The sequence below is a fragment of the Bos grunniens genome, chromosome 23 (genome assembly GCF_055505025.1).
Source record: "Bos grunniens cultivar Pamir isolate PY7600 chromosome 23, Bosgru_T2T1.0, whole genome shotgun sequence".
NCBI lineage: Eukaryota > Metazoa > Chordata > Mammalia > Artiodactyla > Bovidae > Bos > Bos grunniens.
In genome coordinates, this window is record NC_141187.1 from 26,784,967 (window position 1) to 26,799,547 (window position 14,581).

General features: G+C 41.9%; 1 protein-coding gene across 1 annotated transcript in view; it reads left to right on the top strand.

The window, feature by feature from the left end:
• LOC147346982 (DLA class II histocompatibility antigen, DR-1 beta chain-like) overlaps nucleotides 1-14,084 on the top strand; it is a 54,215-nt gene extending 40,131 nt beyond the window's left edge. Inside the window, exon 3 of the mRNA XM_086370786.1 lies at nucleotides 13,645-14,084. Coding sequence (XP_086226912.1) covers nucleotides 13,645-14,069 — 425 coding nt within the window. The 3' untranslated portion in view covers nucleotides 14,070-14,084. The remainder of the gene's footprint in view (nucleotides 1-13,644) is intronic.
• The last annotated feature ends 497 nt before the right edge of the window (nucleotides 14,085-14,581 follow it).

The window sequence follows — 14,581 nt, forward strand, 5'->3', positions numbered from 1 at the left end:
CATAAGAGACACGGGTTTGATCCCTGGGTTGGGAAGATTTCATGAGGAGGGCATGGCAACCCACTTCAGTATTCTTGCCTGGAGAATCCCATGGATAGAGGAGCCTGGAAGGTTGTAGTCCATAGGATCGCACAGAGTTGGACACGACTGAAGCGACGTAGCATACAAGCACATGCTAGTTTATTTTAGTTTTTAGATTTCCACATATAAGAGCTATCGTACAATATCTGTCTTGCTCTCCCTGACTTCACTTAGGATAACACCGCTCCAATTCTGTCTATGTTGCTACAAATGGCAAAATTTCATTATTTTTTGTTGGCTATATATACCACATCTTCTTTACCCATTCATCTGTTGATTGACAATAAACTTGTCTCCATACCTTGGCCATTATAATTAATGCTGCATCAATCATTTTGAATTAGTGTTTTCTTTCCTTTTTCTTTTTAGATATATACACAGGAATGGAATTGCTGGGTTCTATTTTTAGTTTCTTGAAAAACCTCCATGAAATCTTCCACAGTGGCTGCATCAATTCACATTCCCACCAACAGTGTACGAGTGTTCCCTTTTCTCTACATCCTCTCCAACATGTGTTACTTGTGTTCTTTTTGATGATAACCATTCCTACAGGTGTGAGATTATATCTCATTGTGGTCTTAATTTGTATTTCTTTGTTGATCAATGATGTTGAGTATGTGGGCCGCAGTCCATGGGGTCGCTGAGTCAGACATGACTGAGTGACTTCACTTTCACTTTTCACTTTCCTGCACTGGAGAAGGAAACGGCAACCCACTCCAGTGTTCTTGCCTGGAGAATCCCATGGACAGAGGAGCCTGGTGGGCTGCCGTCTATGGGGTTGCACAGAGTCGGACACGACTGAAGCGACTTAGTAGCAGCAGCAGCAGCAGTGGCCATCTGTATGTCTTCTTTAGAAAAATACATATTCAGGTATTTTGCTCATTTTTAAATTGGGTTGTTTGGTTTTTTAATTTAATTTTGAGTTATATGAGCTGTTTATATATTTTTGATATTAATTCCTTATCATTTATGCTATTAGCAAATATTATCTACCCTCAGTCTTTTCATTTTGTGAATGGTTTCCTTTACTATGCAAAAACTTTTAGGTTTAATTAGGTCCCATTTGTTTATTTTTGCTTTTATTCCCTTTGCTTTAGGAGTCAGGTCCATAAAATTCTGCTATGATCTATCTCAAGGAATGTTCTGCCTATGTTTTTGTCTAGAACTTACGTGGTTTCTGGTCTTACATTTAAGCCTTAATCCATTTTGAGTTTATTTTTGTATATGGTGTTAGAGAATGTTCTGATTTCATTTTTTTTACATGGAGCAGCCCTGTTTTCCCAGCACTAATTATTGAAGAGACTGTCTTTTCTCCATTGTATATTTTTGTCTCCTTTTCATAGTGTTCTATTTCTTGAACACATCATAATAAATTTAAGAGCAAGGTCTTTCCATATCTTTCTTTAGGATAAAGCACAAGAGGAGATGTATTCAGGGGACATATTTCCAATAAAATGAGGAAATCATAATAAGCACTGGGAGTAAAAAATTGAACACATTTTCATAGAAACACTAATTATGCTAAAACTGAGTCATTGGGCCAAAGACTGACTTTGAGTCCTTTATCAATTCTTCAGTTCCCTGCATACTTTGATTTGGACAGTTGGCGTTTTCACACTGTTAGATTGTGTACTCTACAAAGGTATCTTTAATACCTTCTAGTCCACGGAGATTGTCTCTTTTAAGCTTCTTAATGTGTTTTCTGGAGGTGTCACTAAGGTCAGTGACAGTATCAGGAGTCATATTTGAAAAACCTTTTTACTTGGGTTAAATTATTGTCTAGCTTTAAATTTTCTTTAGTTTATTGAGACGTCTCAAGCTGTTAGGAGGGACAGGCTGCTGTCTAATCAACAGCGATAATTCTGTCATATCATCAGTTACCAGGAGATACTGTTCCTTGAGGAGTCCACAGAATCACAGCACTTTTCAGTACTGAAGCAACTGAAAGGTCAACTGTAGAAGGTAAGTAATTTCCCCAAATCTGTAAGACTAAGTTGCAGTGCAACAAGGGACTGATTAAAGGTCTCCTAACTTGCAATCATTTTCTATCCACCACCTCAACTTCTAAACACATCCACACATACATTTGTCAAAATAGCTCTTTCTCCAAATGCAGAGGAAAGAAGCAATCCTAAAAGTCAAACTTGAGTATATTAATAATTCACTGGCCAGCATACAGATGGCTCACAACAAGGGCTCAATTAAAATGTTTCATATGTGACTGGACAAACCTTTGAAGCAATAAATGAAAACCTTTTAAGGGAAGAAATTCTAAAGTTTCAGAAGAGGACTCTCATACTAAATCTCTGATCAGCAACTGATGATGCTTCTCATCTCTGGTGCTGATTGGTTCTCCAATACTGAGCTCACCCAATCCAGGAACAAAGATATGAGCCGTTTGTTGGTATCACTTGGAATGTGGGTGGAGGAGGGCTCATGTCTTTACTGAGTGAGACTTCCCTGCTCCCCCACACCTTGTCTTTTCCTGTTCTCCAGCATGGTGTGACTGTTTCCCCAGAGGCTCCTGGATGGCAGCTCTGACAGTGATACTGATGGTGATGAACCCTCCCCTGGCTTGGGCCAGGGACACCCCCACATAAGTGCCTACCTTTCCAGTGGGAGTGAGGGGGGTGAGCTATCATGGGATGGGGGAAGGAAGGGAGCTAGCTTTGTCACTGTATTCAGGCCATGTCCCTTAAAATTGTGACATATTCTTCATACTATATATAGTGGCTAAGCTGAGTCTGAATAATTGGTAACATTTCTGATGTTCATATGTAACATCAGTGTGCCTTATGGTATATTTCAATATATAGGGGAAATTTTAATTCATTTCACATTTATTATTTGAAAATTTCTATAAAGATTTACACTATGTACTAGAGATCATGGCTATGTGTTGAGGAACATGAATTCTTCTCTGGAGTTTATTATCAACTTTATTATCAAGTTGAGCTTTGGTTGCCAAATAAAATATAGGACAGTCAGTTAAATTTAAATATGAATTTCAAATAAACAGCAAATAATTTATCCAGAATCTTTAATTGGGCACAGTGTATTTTTATTTGCTAAATGGCACATGGCCAAGGGATGGCCAACTATATGTATGGCCATACATATAGTTCTGTTACTATATAGACAGAACATGACTGTGGACTAACATTGCTCACCCAACCATGTAGGTTGATATATACAAGCTACAGTAAACAGCAACTTCACACTTTATTTTTTAACTTTCTTGTCTGTTAAGTAGGACCTCAGAGGATTTGTGAATAGTGAGAAGGCAATGGTACCCCACTCCAGTATTCTTGCCCGGAAAATCCCATGGATGGAGGAGCCTGGTAGGCTGCAGTCCATGGGGTCGCTAGGAGTCGGACACGACTGAGCGACTTCACTTTGACTTTTCACTTTGATGCATTGGAGGAGGAAATGGCAACCCACTCCAGTGTTCTTGCCTGGAGAATCCCAGGGACAGAGGAGCCTGGTGGGCTGCCGTCTATGGGGTCGCACAGAGTCGGACACGACTGAAGCTACTTAGCAGCAAGACATGGATGGTCTGATCCAGGTTCCTCTCCTCCCTACAATCATACCTAAAGGGCCAGAGAGATTTAGGAAGGTCTGTTCAGTTTTGCTAATCTGTCTAATTGAGAATGTCATCTTTTCTTAGTTTCCCCCTTCTGAGGGAACTTGATTACAGAAGTGAGAGTTCTGCATCTGACCAAGGCTGGTGATTTGATATCTACTAGTATTATTGAGAGTAGGGAATCAAAAGTTAGAAAATGAGTCAGTTTGGGCCATTGTACTGGATGAAATGGCTGTGGCTGAAATTTACTACTAAATATAAGTAATGGCTCAGTGGAATGAAAATCAAGAAGGATGAATAAATTAACATGGCTTAGTGACTGACTGGGGCTTCCAGGTGGCACTAGTGGTCAGGAGACTTGAGAGGTGCGGGATCGACCCCTGGATGGGGAAGATCCCCTGGAGGAAGGCATGGCAACCCACCTCGGTATTCTTACCTGGAGAATCCCATGGACAGAGGAATCTGGCAAGCTAACAGTCTGAGGTGTAGCAAAGAGATGGACACAGCTGAAGCAACTGTTGACAAGGCAAAGAAATCAGTAAACCTTCCTCTCAAACAATTTCAGTAACAAATGTGTTGGAAAAATAGCTTTGCACTGGGTCCAGATTAAAAAAAAACATACTTCATATAACATCAATGTTTTTAACAGATATAATACTTCATTTACAATCCAATTCTCAGCACACCATGATTAACAATGTTTTTCTTTTTTAATCACAGATTTTTCAGATGGTTTACCCCATGATTCTTATCCAGAGACGGTATATCCCTTTCATCTTCCTTTGCCAAGCAACTTTAGGCAATATCTGGAGCTATTTTTTATTGTCACAACTGGGGGATTGTTGTGATATCTAGAGTGTAGAAGCCAGAGATGCAGGAAAACAGATTAAAATGTACAAAACAGCACATTCACAGCAAAAAAATTACCTGATCCAAAAATGTCAACAGTGTTGAAGTTAAAAACATTGGATTGCACTGTGTTATATCTAAAAAGTCTAGACCCATACTTTTACTCACCTTTCAATTCAGTTCCTTGTGGTTTACCAAAGTTCCTTGTGGTTTACCATGTTTTACCAAAAAAGCTAGGTCGAAGTATTGAGCTTCAGCTTCAGCATCAGTCCTTCCAATGAATATTCAGGACTGATTTCCTTTAGGACGGACTGGCTGGATCTCCTCACAGTCCAGGGGACTCTCAAGAGTCTTATCCAGCATCATAGTTCAAAAACATCAATTCTTTGGCACTCAGCTTTCTTTATGGTCCAACTCTCACATCCATATATGACTACTGGAAAAACCATAGCTTTGACTAGACAGACTTTATTGGCAAAGTAATGCCTCTGCTTTTTAATAAGCTGTCTGGGTTGGTCATAGCTTTCTTCCAAGGAGCATCTTTTAATTTCATGGATGCATTCACCACCTGCAGTGATTTTGGAGCTCAAGAAAATAAAGTCTGTCACTGTTTCTCCATCTATTTGCCTTGAAGTAATGGGAGCAGATGCCATGATCTTAGTTTTCTGAATACTGAGTTTTAAGCCAGCTTTTTCACTCTCCTCTTTCACTTTAATCAAGAGGCTCTTTAGTTCTTCTTTGCTTTCTGCCATAAGGGTGGTATTATCTGCATCAGATCAGATCAGATCAGTTGCTCAGTCATGTCTGACTCTCTGTGACCCCATGAATCGCAGCACGCCAGGCCTCCCTGTCCATCACCAACTCCCGGAGTTCACTGAAACTCACGTCCATCGAGTCAGTGATGCCATCCAGCCATCTCATCCTCTGTCGTCCCCTTCTCCTCCTGCCCCCAATCCCTCCCAGCATCAGAGTCTTTTCCAATGAGTCAACTCTTCGCATGAGGTGGCCAAAGTACTGGAGTTTCAGCTTTAGCATTATTCCTTCCAAAGAAATCCCAGGGCTGATCTCCTTCAGAATGGACTGGTTGGATCTCCTTGCAGTGCAAGGGACTCTCAAGAGTCTTCTCCAACACCACAGTTCAAAAGCATCAGTTCTTCGCATATCTGAGGTTATTGGTATTTCTCCCGGCAATCTTGATTCCAGCTTGTGCTTCTTCCAGCCCAGCATTTCTCATGATGTATTCTGCATATAAGTTAAATAAGCAGGGTGACAATATACAGCCTTGACATATTCTTTTCCCAATTTGGAACTAGTCTGTTGTTCCATGTCCAGTTCTAACTGTCACTTCTTGACCTGCATACAGATTTCTCAGGAGGCTGGTCAAGTGGTCTGGTATTCCCATCTCTTGAAGAAATTTCCACAGTTTGTTGTGATCAACACAGTCAAAGACTTTGGCATAGTCTATAAAGCAGAAGTAGATGTTTTTCTGGAACTCTCTGCATTTTTATTTTTTACTTTATGCAATGTTTTTCAATATTGCATGAGTTCTTCATCATCTGTTAACTTTCAACAACTTGCTTTTGTAAGTCATAAGTAGTAGTGACTGCACAAATTTTTCAGTAAAATGCTTCAATCTTCTGTAGTAATTGTATATTCTATGTTATTGAAAGGGCTTCCCAGGTGGCTCAGTGATAAAGAATCTGTCATGCAGGAGACACAAGTTTGATCCCTCTGTGAGGAAGATCCCCTGGAGAATAAAATAGCAACCCACTCCAGTATTCTCACCTGGGAAATCTCATGGACAGAAACCTTTGCAGGCTACAGTCCATGGGGTCACGAAAGAGTCAGACACGACTTAGTGGCTAATCCACATGTTGAAATTGTTAAATGCTTTCATTTATTCATCTTAATCGCAGGATTATTCTTTAACTCTGTTTTGACATTTTCACTCAGTTGGGTCCAACTCTTTGTGACCCTGTGGACTGCAGCCTGCCAGGCTCCTCTGTCCATGGAATTATCCAGGGAGGAATGCTGGAGTGGGTAGCTTTTTACTTCTCCAGGGGATCTTTGCAACCCAGGGGTTGAACCCATGTCTCCTGTATTGCAGGCAGATTCTTTACCATCTGAGCCATCAGGGAAATCATGAATATATGCATACATATATGTATGATGTTTAAAATATTGAAAATATAAACACACATATGATGATAAGAACTGAGACACATCTAACTTTCTCAGGTAAGATCTTCCAAATGGATTTTTGCACCAATTTTTTTTTTTAAACTGGTTTTCTGAGTTTTTTGGATTTAGAAATGCTGATGTGGGATTGTGGACCTGTATTCTGATGTTGCTTTTAATATCCTCAAAACTCTTCAGTAGTTTCTCTTTACTACTATTGATATTTATCTTCAGTATTTATCAATACTGTAAAGCCAAAATGCTAATACACCCAGCTCCCTGTGATTTCTCATCTTTACTCTCCTTCCTCTCATTCTCAGTGTTCCAGTGAATCGTTTTCTTGTCATTTCTTGAACTGATGAGGAAATTCATCAATTCTTTCATATTTTGGCCCATTGTATTATTTTATCTAAAATGTGACTCCACTTCCCCCAAACTGAGATTCATACACACTTTTCCTCTAGCTCATATTCACTTAACCTTTCATATCACATCATCACCATCTTCCTTTAGAAATGACTTCTTTGGCACCCTAATGTAATTTAGATCATCCTGTAATTTTCTGTTATAGATTTTGCACATTTCTCTTTTGACATTTCTCACTCTCATATAAATTCTTGTATGGTGAATTTTGTCCATCACTTTTACTAAATATTAAGCTTCTTTGGATTCCTAGGGGACAGCACAGGCCTGAAGCTCACCAGTAAAGAAGTAAGTGCTCTGGAGGAAGAGCTAAAGAACTTGTGGGTGGGTGAGAGGAGGGAGTCATGAGTGTCTTTCTGGTTGGGGCTTCAGGGAAGACTGGTGATGGGGAAAATCCTGGTCCAGCTCAGGCTTGAAGGGCTCCAGTCGACCACTGAAGCCACTTGGAGACCTGAGGGGTCTCCTCTGCCCACCTTCGCCTCCCTCCACTGTAGGCAGATGAAAGAAGGGCCCGTGGTAGTTCAGGGGTGGCTGTGGAGCCAATGAGGGAGCCCTAGTGGCCTTCCTGTGCTTGGGCAGCCCTCATTGGTGGCCGTCACATCAGTTCCTTCCTGGGAGCCCACCAGGGTGACCGAATCCTGGTGTGCCCACAGCACATTTGATGGTGCAGGGCAAGTCCGAGTGTCATTTCTCCATCCGGACTGAGCAGGTACGGTTCTTGGCCAGATACTTCTATAACCAGAAGGAGTTGGTGCATTTTGTCAGCGACGATGTGGGTGAGTTCAGGGCAGTGACCGAGCGGGGCAGGCTCTTTGCTGAGAGTTGGAATCATCAGAAGGACTTTGTGGAGTGAACGCAGGCTGTGGTGGACACGTTCTGCAGATACAACTACTGGATTGGTGAGAGCTTCATGGTGCAGCAGCAAGGTGAGCACAGGGGTGGGCGGCCAGGGGACTGGGGACAGTGTGTGTGTGTGTGTGTGTGTGTGAGAGAGAGAGAAAGAGATAGAGAGACTGAGTCCCGGTGAATGTGTTGTATTATGAGCAAGTATGCTTAAGGAGAGTTCCTGTGAGAGCATGTTGCCTGGAGAAATGACACTTGGACTTGCCCTGCACCATGAAATGTGCTGTGGGAACAGCAGGATTCGGTCACCCTGGTGGGCTCCCAGGAAGGAACTGATGTGACGGCCACCAATGAGGGCTGCCCAAGCACAGGAGGGCCACTAGTGCTCCCTCATTGGCTCCACAGGCACCCCTCAACTACCACGGGTTCTTCTTTCATCTGCCTGTATGACTTTGTCAGTTATTGTGAAAGGAAAGAGACAGTGTGTGTGGTGGGGGGAGTACCCTGGAATCTGGGAGGACCAGGAGGGAGGGTGTGTTGGGGGGAGGGGGGAGGGGTGCAGAAGGAAGACTCCAGGCATCCTTGATGGTCCTTGTGGGAGAAAAGAGGTGGGGCAGGGGAGTCACCACTGGTGGGCGGGTGGTTAGAGAGGAGGGAGGGGACTTCAAGGTGTCTGAGGTTGGGGGGAGGGTTTGGGAAGGAGAGGTGAAGAATGTTCAAGGATTGGCAGCATGTGAGGAGAGTCACACCTGCTCCAGGTACACACCCTCTTGATACTGACCCCCCAGAAATAAGTGTGCAGGTGTCTGCATGCAAAAGCATTTCATTGACAAAGAGCAGACTAATTCTTGAGAGATGGGGAACTTCTGAGGCACTTCTGATTACTCTAAAGCTTTGTTTATGTCTAAATTTCTTGCTTTTTTGGTTTTCTTAATATGTACTTTTACATAGTTGAAATGCTTGTGAAACCAGCTTTCTGAATTATATTGATAGCTTTGCCACTTAACACACTGTTACTTCTTTATAATGAATGCTAATAGTATTTGTGTGGTTAATATTTATTTTTATAATTATAAAATATATATTACATTCCCTTTTGTTAGATATTTCTTTCATTATAGCCAAATCTGAGTTAAATTCACCCATTCCAGTCCATTTCAGTTTGCTGATTCCTAGAATGTCGACCTTCACTCTTGCCATCTCGTTTGACCACTTCCACTTTGCCTTGATTCATGGACCTGACATTCCAGGTTCCTATGCAATATTGCTCTTTACAGCATTGGACCTTGCTTCTATCACCAGTCACATCCACAGCTGGGTATTCTTTTTGCTTTGGCTCCATCCCATCATTCTTTCTGGAGTTATTCCTCCACTGATCTCCAGTAGCATATTGGGCACCTACTGACCTGGGGAATTTCTCTTTCAGTATCCTATCATTTTGCCTTTTCATACTGTTCATGGGGTTCTCAAGGCAAGAATACTGAAGTGGTTTGCCATTCCCTTCTCCAGTGGACCACATTCTGTCAGATCTTTCCACCATGACCCGCCCATCTTGGGTTGCCCCAAGGGCATGGCTTAGTTTCATTGCGTTAGACAAGGCTGTGGTCTTAGTGTATTAGATTGACTAGTTTTCTGTGAGTATGGTTTCAGTGTGTCTGCCCTCTGATGCCTTCTTGCAACACCTACCATCTTACTTGGGTTTCTCTTACCTTGGATGTGGGGTATCTCTTCACGGCTGCTCCAGCAAAGGGCAGCCAATGCTCCTTACCTTGGACAAAGGGTATCTCCTCACCACCGCCCTTCCTGACCTTCAACGTGGGATAGACCCTCCTGTGCCCGCGTAGCCATGGCGGCCATTATATCTACTACTGTGGGCAAGAATCCCTCAGAAGAAATGGAGTAGCCATCATGGTCAACAGAAGAGTCCGAAATGCAGTACTTGGATGCAATCTCAAAAAATGACAGAATTATCTTTGTTTGTTTCCAAAGCAAACCATTCAATATCACAGTAATCCAAGTCTATGCCCCAACCAGTAATGCTGAAGAAGCTGAAGTTGAACGGTTCTATGAAGACCTACAAGACCTTTTAGAACTAACACCCAAAAAAGATGTCCTTTTCATTATAGGGGACTGGAATGCAAAAGTAGGAAGTCAAGACACACCTGGAGTAACAGGCAAATTTGGCCTTGGAATACAGAATGAAGCAGGGCAAAGACTAATAGAGTTTTGCCAAGAAAATGCACTGGTCATAACAAACACCCTCTTCCAACAACACAAGAGAAGACTCTATACATGGACATCACCAGATGGTCAACACCAAAATCAGATTGATTATATTCTTTGCAGCCAAAGATGGAGAAGCTCTATACAGTCAGCAAAAACAAGACTAGGAGCTGACTGTGGCTCAGACCATGAACTCCTTATTTCCAAATTCAGACTTAAATTGAAGAAAGTAGGGAAAACCACTAGACCATTCAGGTATGACCTAAATCAAATCCCTTATGATTATACAGTGGAAGTGAGAAATAGATTTAAGGGACTAGATCTGATAGATAGAGTGCCTGATGAACTATGGAATGAGGTTCGTGACATTGTACAGGAGACAGGGATCAAGACCATCCCCATGGAAAAGAAATGCAAAAAAGCAAAATGGCTGTCTGGGGAGGCCTTACAAATAGCTGTGAAAAGAAGAGAAGCGAAAAGTAAAGGAGAAAAGGAAAGATATAAACATCTGAATGCAGAGTTCCAAAGAATAGCAAGAAGAGATAAGAAAGCCTTCTTTAGCGATCGATGCAAAGAAATAGAGGAAAACAACAGAATGGGAAAGACTAGGGATCTCTTCAAGAAAATCAGAGATACCAAAGGAATATTTCATGCAAAGATGGGCTCGATAAAGCACAGAAATGGTATGGACCTAACAGAAGCAGAAGATATTAAGAAGAGATGGCAAGAATACACAGAAGAACTGTACAAAAAAGATCTTCACAACCCAGATAATCATGATGGTGTGATCACTCACCTAGAGCCAGACATCCTGGAATGTGAAGTCAAGTGGGCCTTAGAAAGCATCAGTACGAACAAAACTACTGCAGGTGATGGAATTCCAGTTGAGCTATTCCAAATCCTGAAAGATGATGCTGTGAAAGTGCTGCACTCAATATGCTAGCAAATTTGGAAAACTCAGCAGTGGCCACAGGACTGGAAAAGGTCAGTTTTCATTCCAATCCCAAAGAAAGGTAATGCCAAAGAATGCTCAAACTACCACACAATTGCACTCATCTCACACGCTAGTAAAGTAATGCTCAAAATTCTCCAAGCCAGGCTTCAGCAATATGTGAACCATGAACTTCCTGATGTTCAAGCTGGTTTTAGAAAAGGTAGAGGAACCAGAGATCAAATTGCCAACATCCGCTGGATCATGGAAAAAGCAAGAGAGTTCCAGAAAAGCATCTATTTCTGCTTTATTGACTATGCCAAAGCCTTTGACTGTGTGGATCACAATAAACTGTGGAAAATTCTGAAAGAGATGGGAATACCAGACCACCTGACCTGCCTCTTTTGAGAAATTTGTATGGAGGTCAGGAAGCAACAGTTAGAACTGGATGTGGAACAACAGACTGGTTCCAAATAGGAAAAGGAGTACGTCAAGGCTGTATATTGTCACCCTGTTTATTTAACTTCTATGCAGAGTACATCATGAGAAACGCTGGACTGGAAGAAACACAAGCTGGAATCAAGATTGCTGGGAGAAATGTCAATAACCTCAGATATGCAGATGACACCACCCTTATGGCAGAAAGTGAAGAGGAACTAAAAACCTCTTGATGAAGGAGAAAGTGGAGAGTGAAAAAGTTGGCTTAAAGCTCAACATTCAGAAAACGAAGATCATGGCATCTGGTCCCATCACTTCGTGGGAAATAGATGGGGAAAGAGTGGAAACATTGTCAGACTTTATTTTTCTGGGCTCCAAAATCACTGCAGATAGTGACTGCAGCCCTGAAATTAAAAGACGCTTACTCCTTGGAAGGAAAGTTATGACCAACCTAGATAACATATTCAAAAGCAGAGACATTACCAACAAAGGTCGTCTAGTCAAGGCTATGGTTTTTCCTGTGGTCATGTATGGATGTGAGAGTTGGACTGTGAAGAAGGCTGAGCACTGAAGAATTGACGCTTTTGAACTGTGGTGTTGGAGGAGACTCTTGAGAGTCCCTTGGGCTGCAAGGAGATCCAACCAGTCCATTCTGAAGGAGATCAGCCCTGGGATTTCTTTGGAAGGAATGATGCTAAAGCTGAAACTCCAGTACTTTGGCCACCTGATGCAAAGAGTTGACTCATTGGAAAAGACTCTGATGCTGGGAGGGATTGGGGGCAAGAGGAGAAGGGGACGACAGAGGATGAGATGGCTGGATGGCATCACTGACTCGATGGACATGAGTCTGAGTGAACTCCAAGAGTTGGTGATGGACAGGGAGGCCTGGCGTGCTGCAATTCATGGGGTTGCAATGAATCGGACACGACTGAGCGACTGATCTGATGTGATCTGATAGTCAAATACTTAATTTAAACTTTACTTTTTAAAATTTTTAATTAAAAATTTTTTATTTCCAAAATTCTTGAACATTTCTCACATATTTATTGGCTAATTGTTATTACTGCCTTAAGAATTACATATTGTCTCTTATCTCTCTGGTCCTAGTATTTTCCTCTGTGATTTTATGGGTTCTTTATGTGTTAAGATGAACACATTGATGATTTTCTCCAGTTTGGGGTTTATATTTTGATTCAGTTCATTATTTTCCATTTTAGAAATTTAAATATTTTGATTTAATGTAATAGACTGAGAAAATGTTAGTAATGGTTTACCATCCATCTTAAATCTTATTTGGTGAAATTGTAAAAATGTTTCCCCCAGGTTTCTCCTTCTTGTTTTTGTTTGTTTGTTTGTTTGTTTTAACTGTGTTTATTGTGGCTGGTGGAGTTAAGAATGAGGCACTAAGACCATGTATCAGTGAATTCCAAACCCTGTCCCAAACTGAGGTGCTCTAAAGTGTGAGTGCCTGGACACAGCTTTCCCAGGATTTCATATTCTATCTCTACACTTACCCTACTACTCTTTCCTAAGTTATCCACACTACTTTGAACCATATTTTCTCTCTAATGAAACAAAAATAATATGTAGTTAACACATATTGAAGGCTAAATTCCAGTTGTGGCTTAACATACTTTAGGTGCAGTCATCCTCAGATAACCTTCAGAGATCACTTTATATTATTATCCTCCTTGGTAGGTCATAAAGCTGAGGCACAGAGAATGCAAATATTACACTGGGATCCATCAGTAAAAGAGAGAGCTTGGAACTGAACCCAGGCAGCATGGTTACAGAAGTTGTACTATTAATGATACACAATTGCTTTGCAAAAAATTGTAAACACTTCAATTGAATAATGAATAAATGGTTCATTGGATAAAGAAACCCACAAATTTCCTCCACATCTCTCAAATCTAATGTGTTCATGTTACAGATTAAAGACAAGGCTCATGGCACTGCTATTTAGCCACATGGCCAGCTCTAGCGGGGCTTGTCCAAGCCTGCAGTCTGGAACAGCAGACTAAATGCAGAAAGGCAGCCAGTCAGGGAGACTTACTGTCTCCTTCACTTAGTCCCTCTGCTGTTTTCCTCCCAGTGGAGCCTACAGTGACTGTGTATCCTGCAAAGACCCAGCCTCTGCAGCACCACAACCTCCTGGTCTGCTCTGTGAATGGTTTCTATCCAGGACACGTTGAAGTCAGGTGGTTCCAGAACGGCCATGAAGAGGCTGGAGTGATCTCCACAGGCCTGATCCAGAATGGAGACTGGACCTTCCAGACCATGGTGATGCTTGAAACAGTTCCTCAGAGTGGAGAGGTCTACATCTGCCAAGTGGATCACCCCAGCCAGATGAGCCCTATCACAGTGGAATGGAGTGACAAGCTTTCTGATCTCATAAGTTCCTCACCCACCAAGGACGGGGCTTGCTCACCTCTGAGTGTCAGGTTTCTCCTCTCTCCACACCATATTTTTTATTTGCTTCATGCTCTTTCTTTCTTAGCACAAATTGTTGGGGAGTAGCTCTGTGATAGCCTGTGTTAGAAATCCTCTATAGTTTACAGATATGCTTTGATAGTTTCTATCAATACCTATACCTGCTGGTGAGACAGTTCTTCCTGGCAGGCAGAGAAGAGGTGTCCCTGCTCTGAGTCTCCGTGATATCACAGTTCATCAGTCCCCTTTGTTGGGCTGGACTTGTACATCTAATGCTGTTGCTCTGGGTTCACTGTTATTTGAGAAGCAGCACATCCTCTACAATGTAGGGACCTTCTTGATATGAGAGGAGTCCAGTCTCAGTGCTGCCTTTTATTAGCTCTGTCATCCTAGACAAGCTACTTAACATCTTTGAGTCCCAGGCTCCACAACCATGAGATGGAGAAGTCATGGCTTTATGTCAGGGTTGTGATGTTTAAATGAGTTCGATGCCTTAACCTCATAGCTACTCTGTGTGATTTTTAATCTCTTTTTTGTAATGACCAAGTATTCTAATTCTTCCAGGCAACCTTCTTCTCCCATCCTCAAAGCTTAGGTAA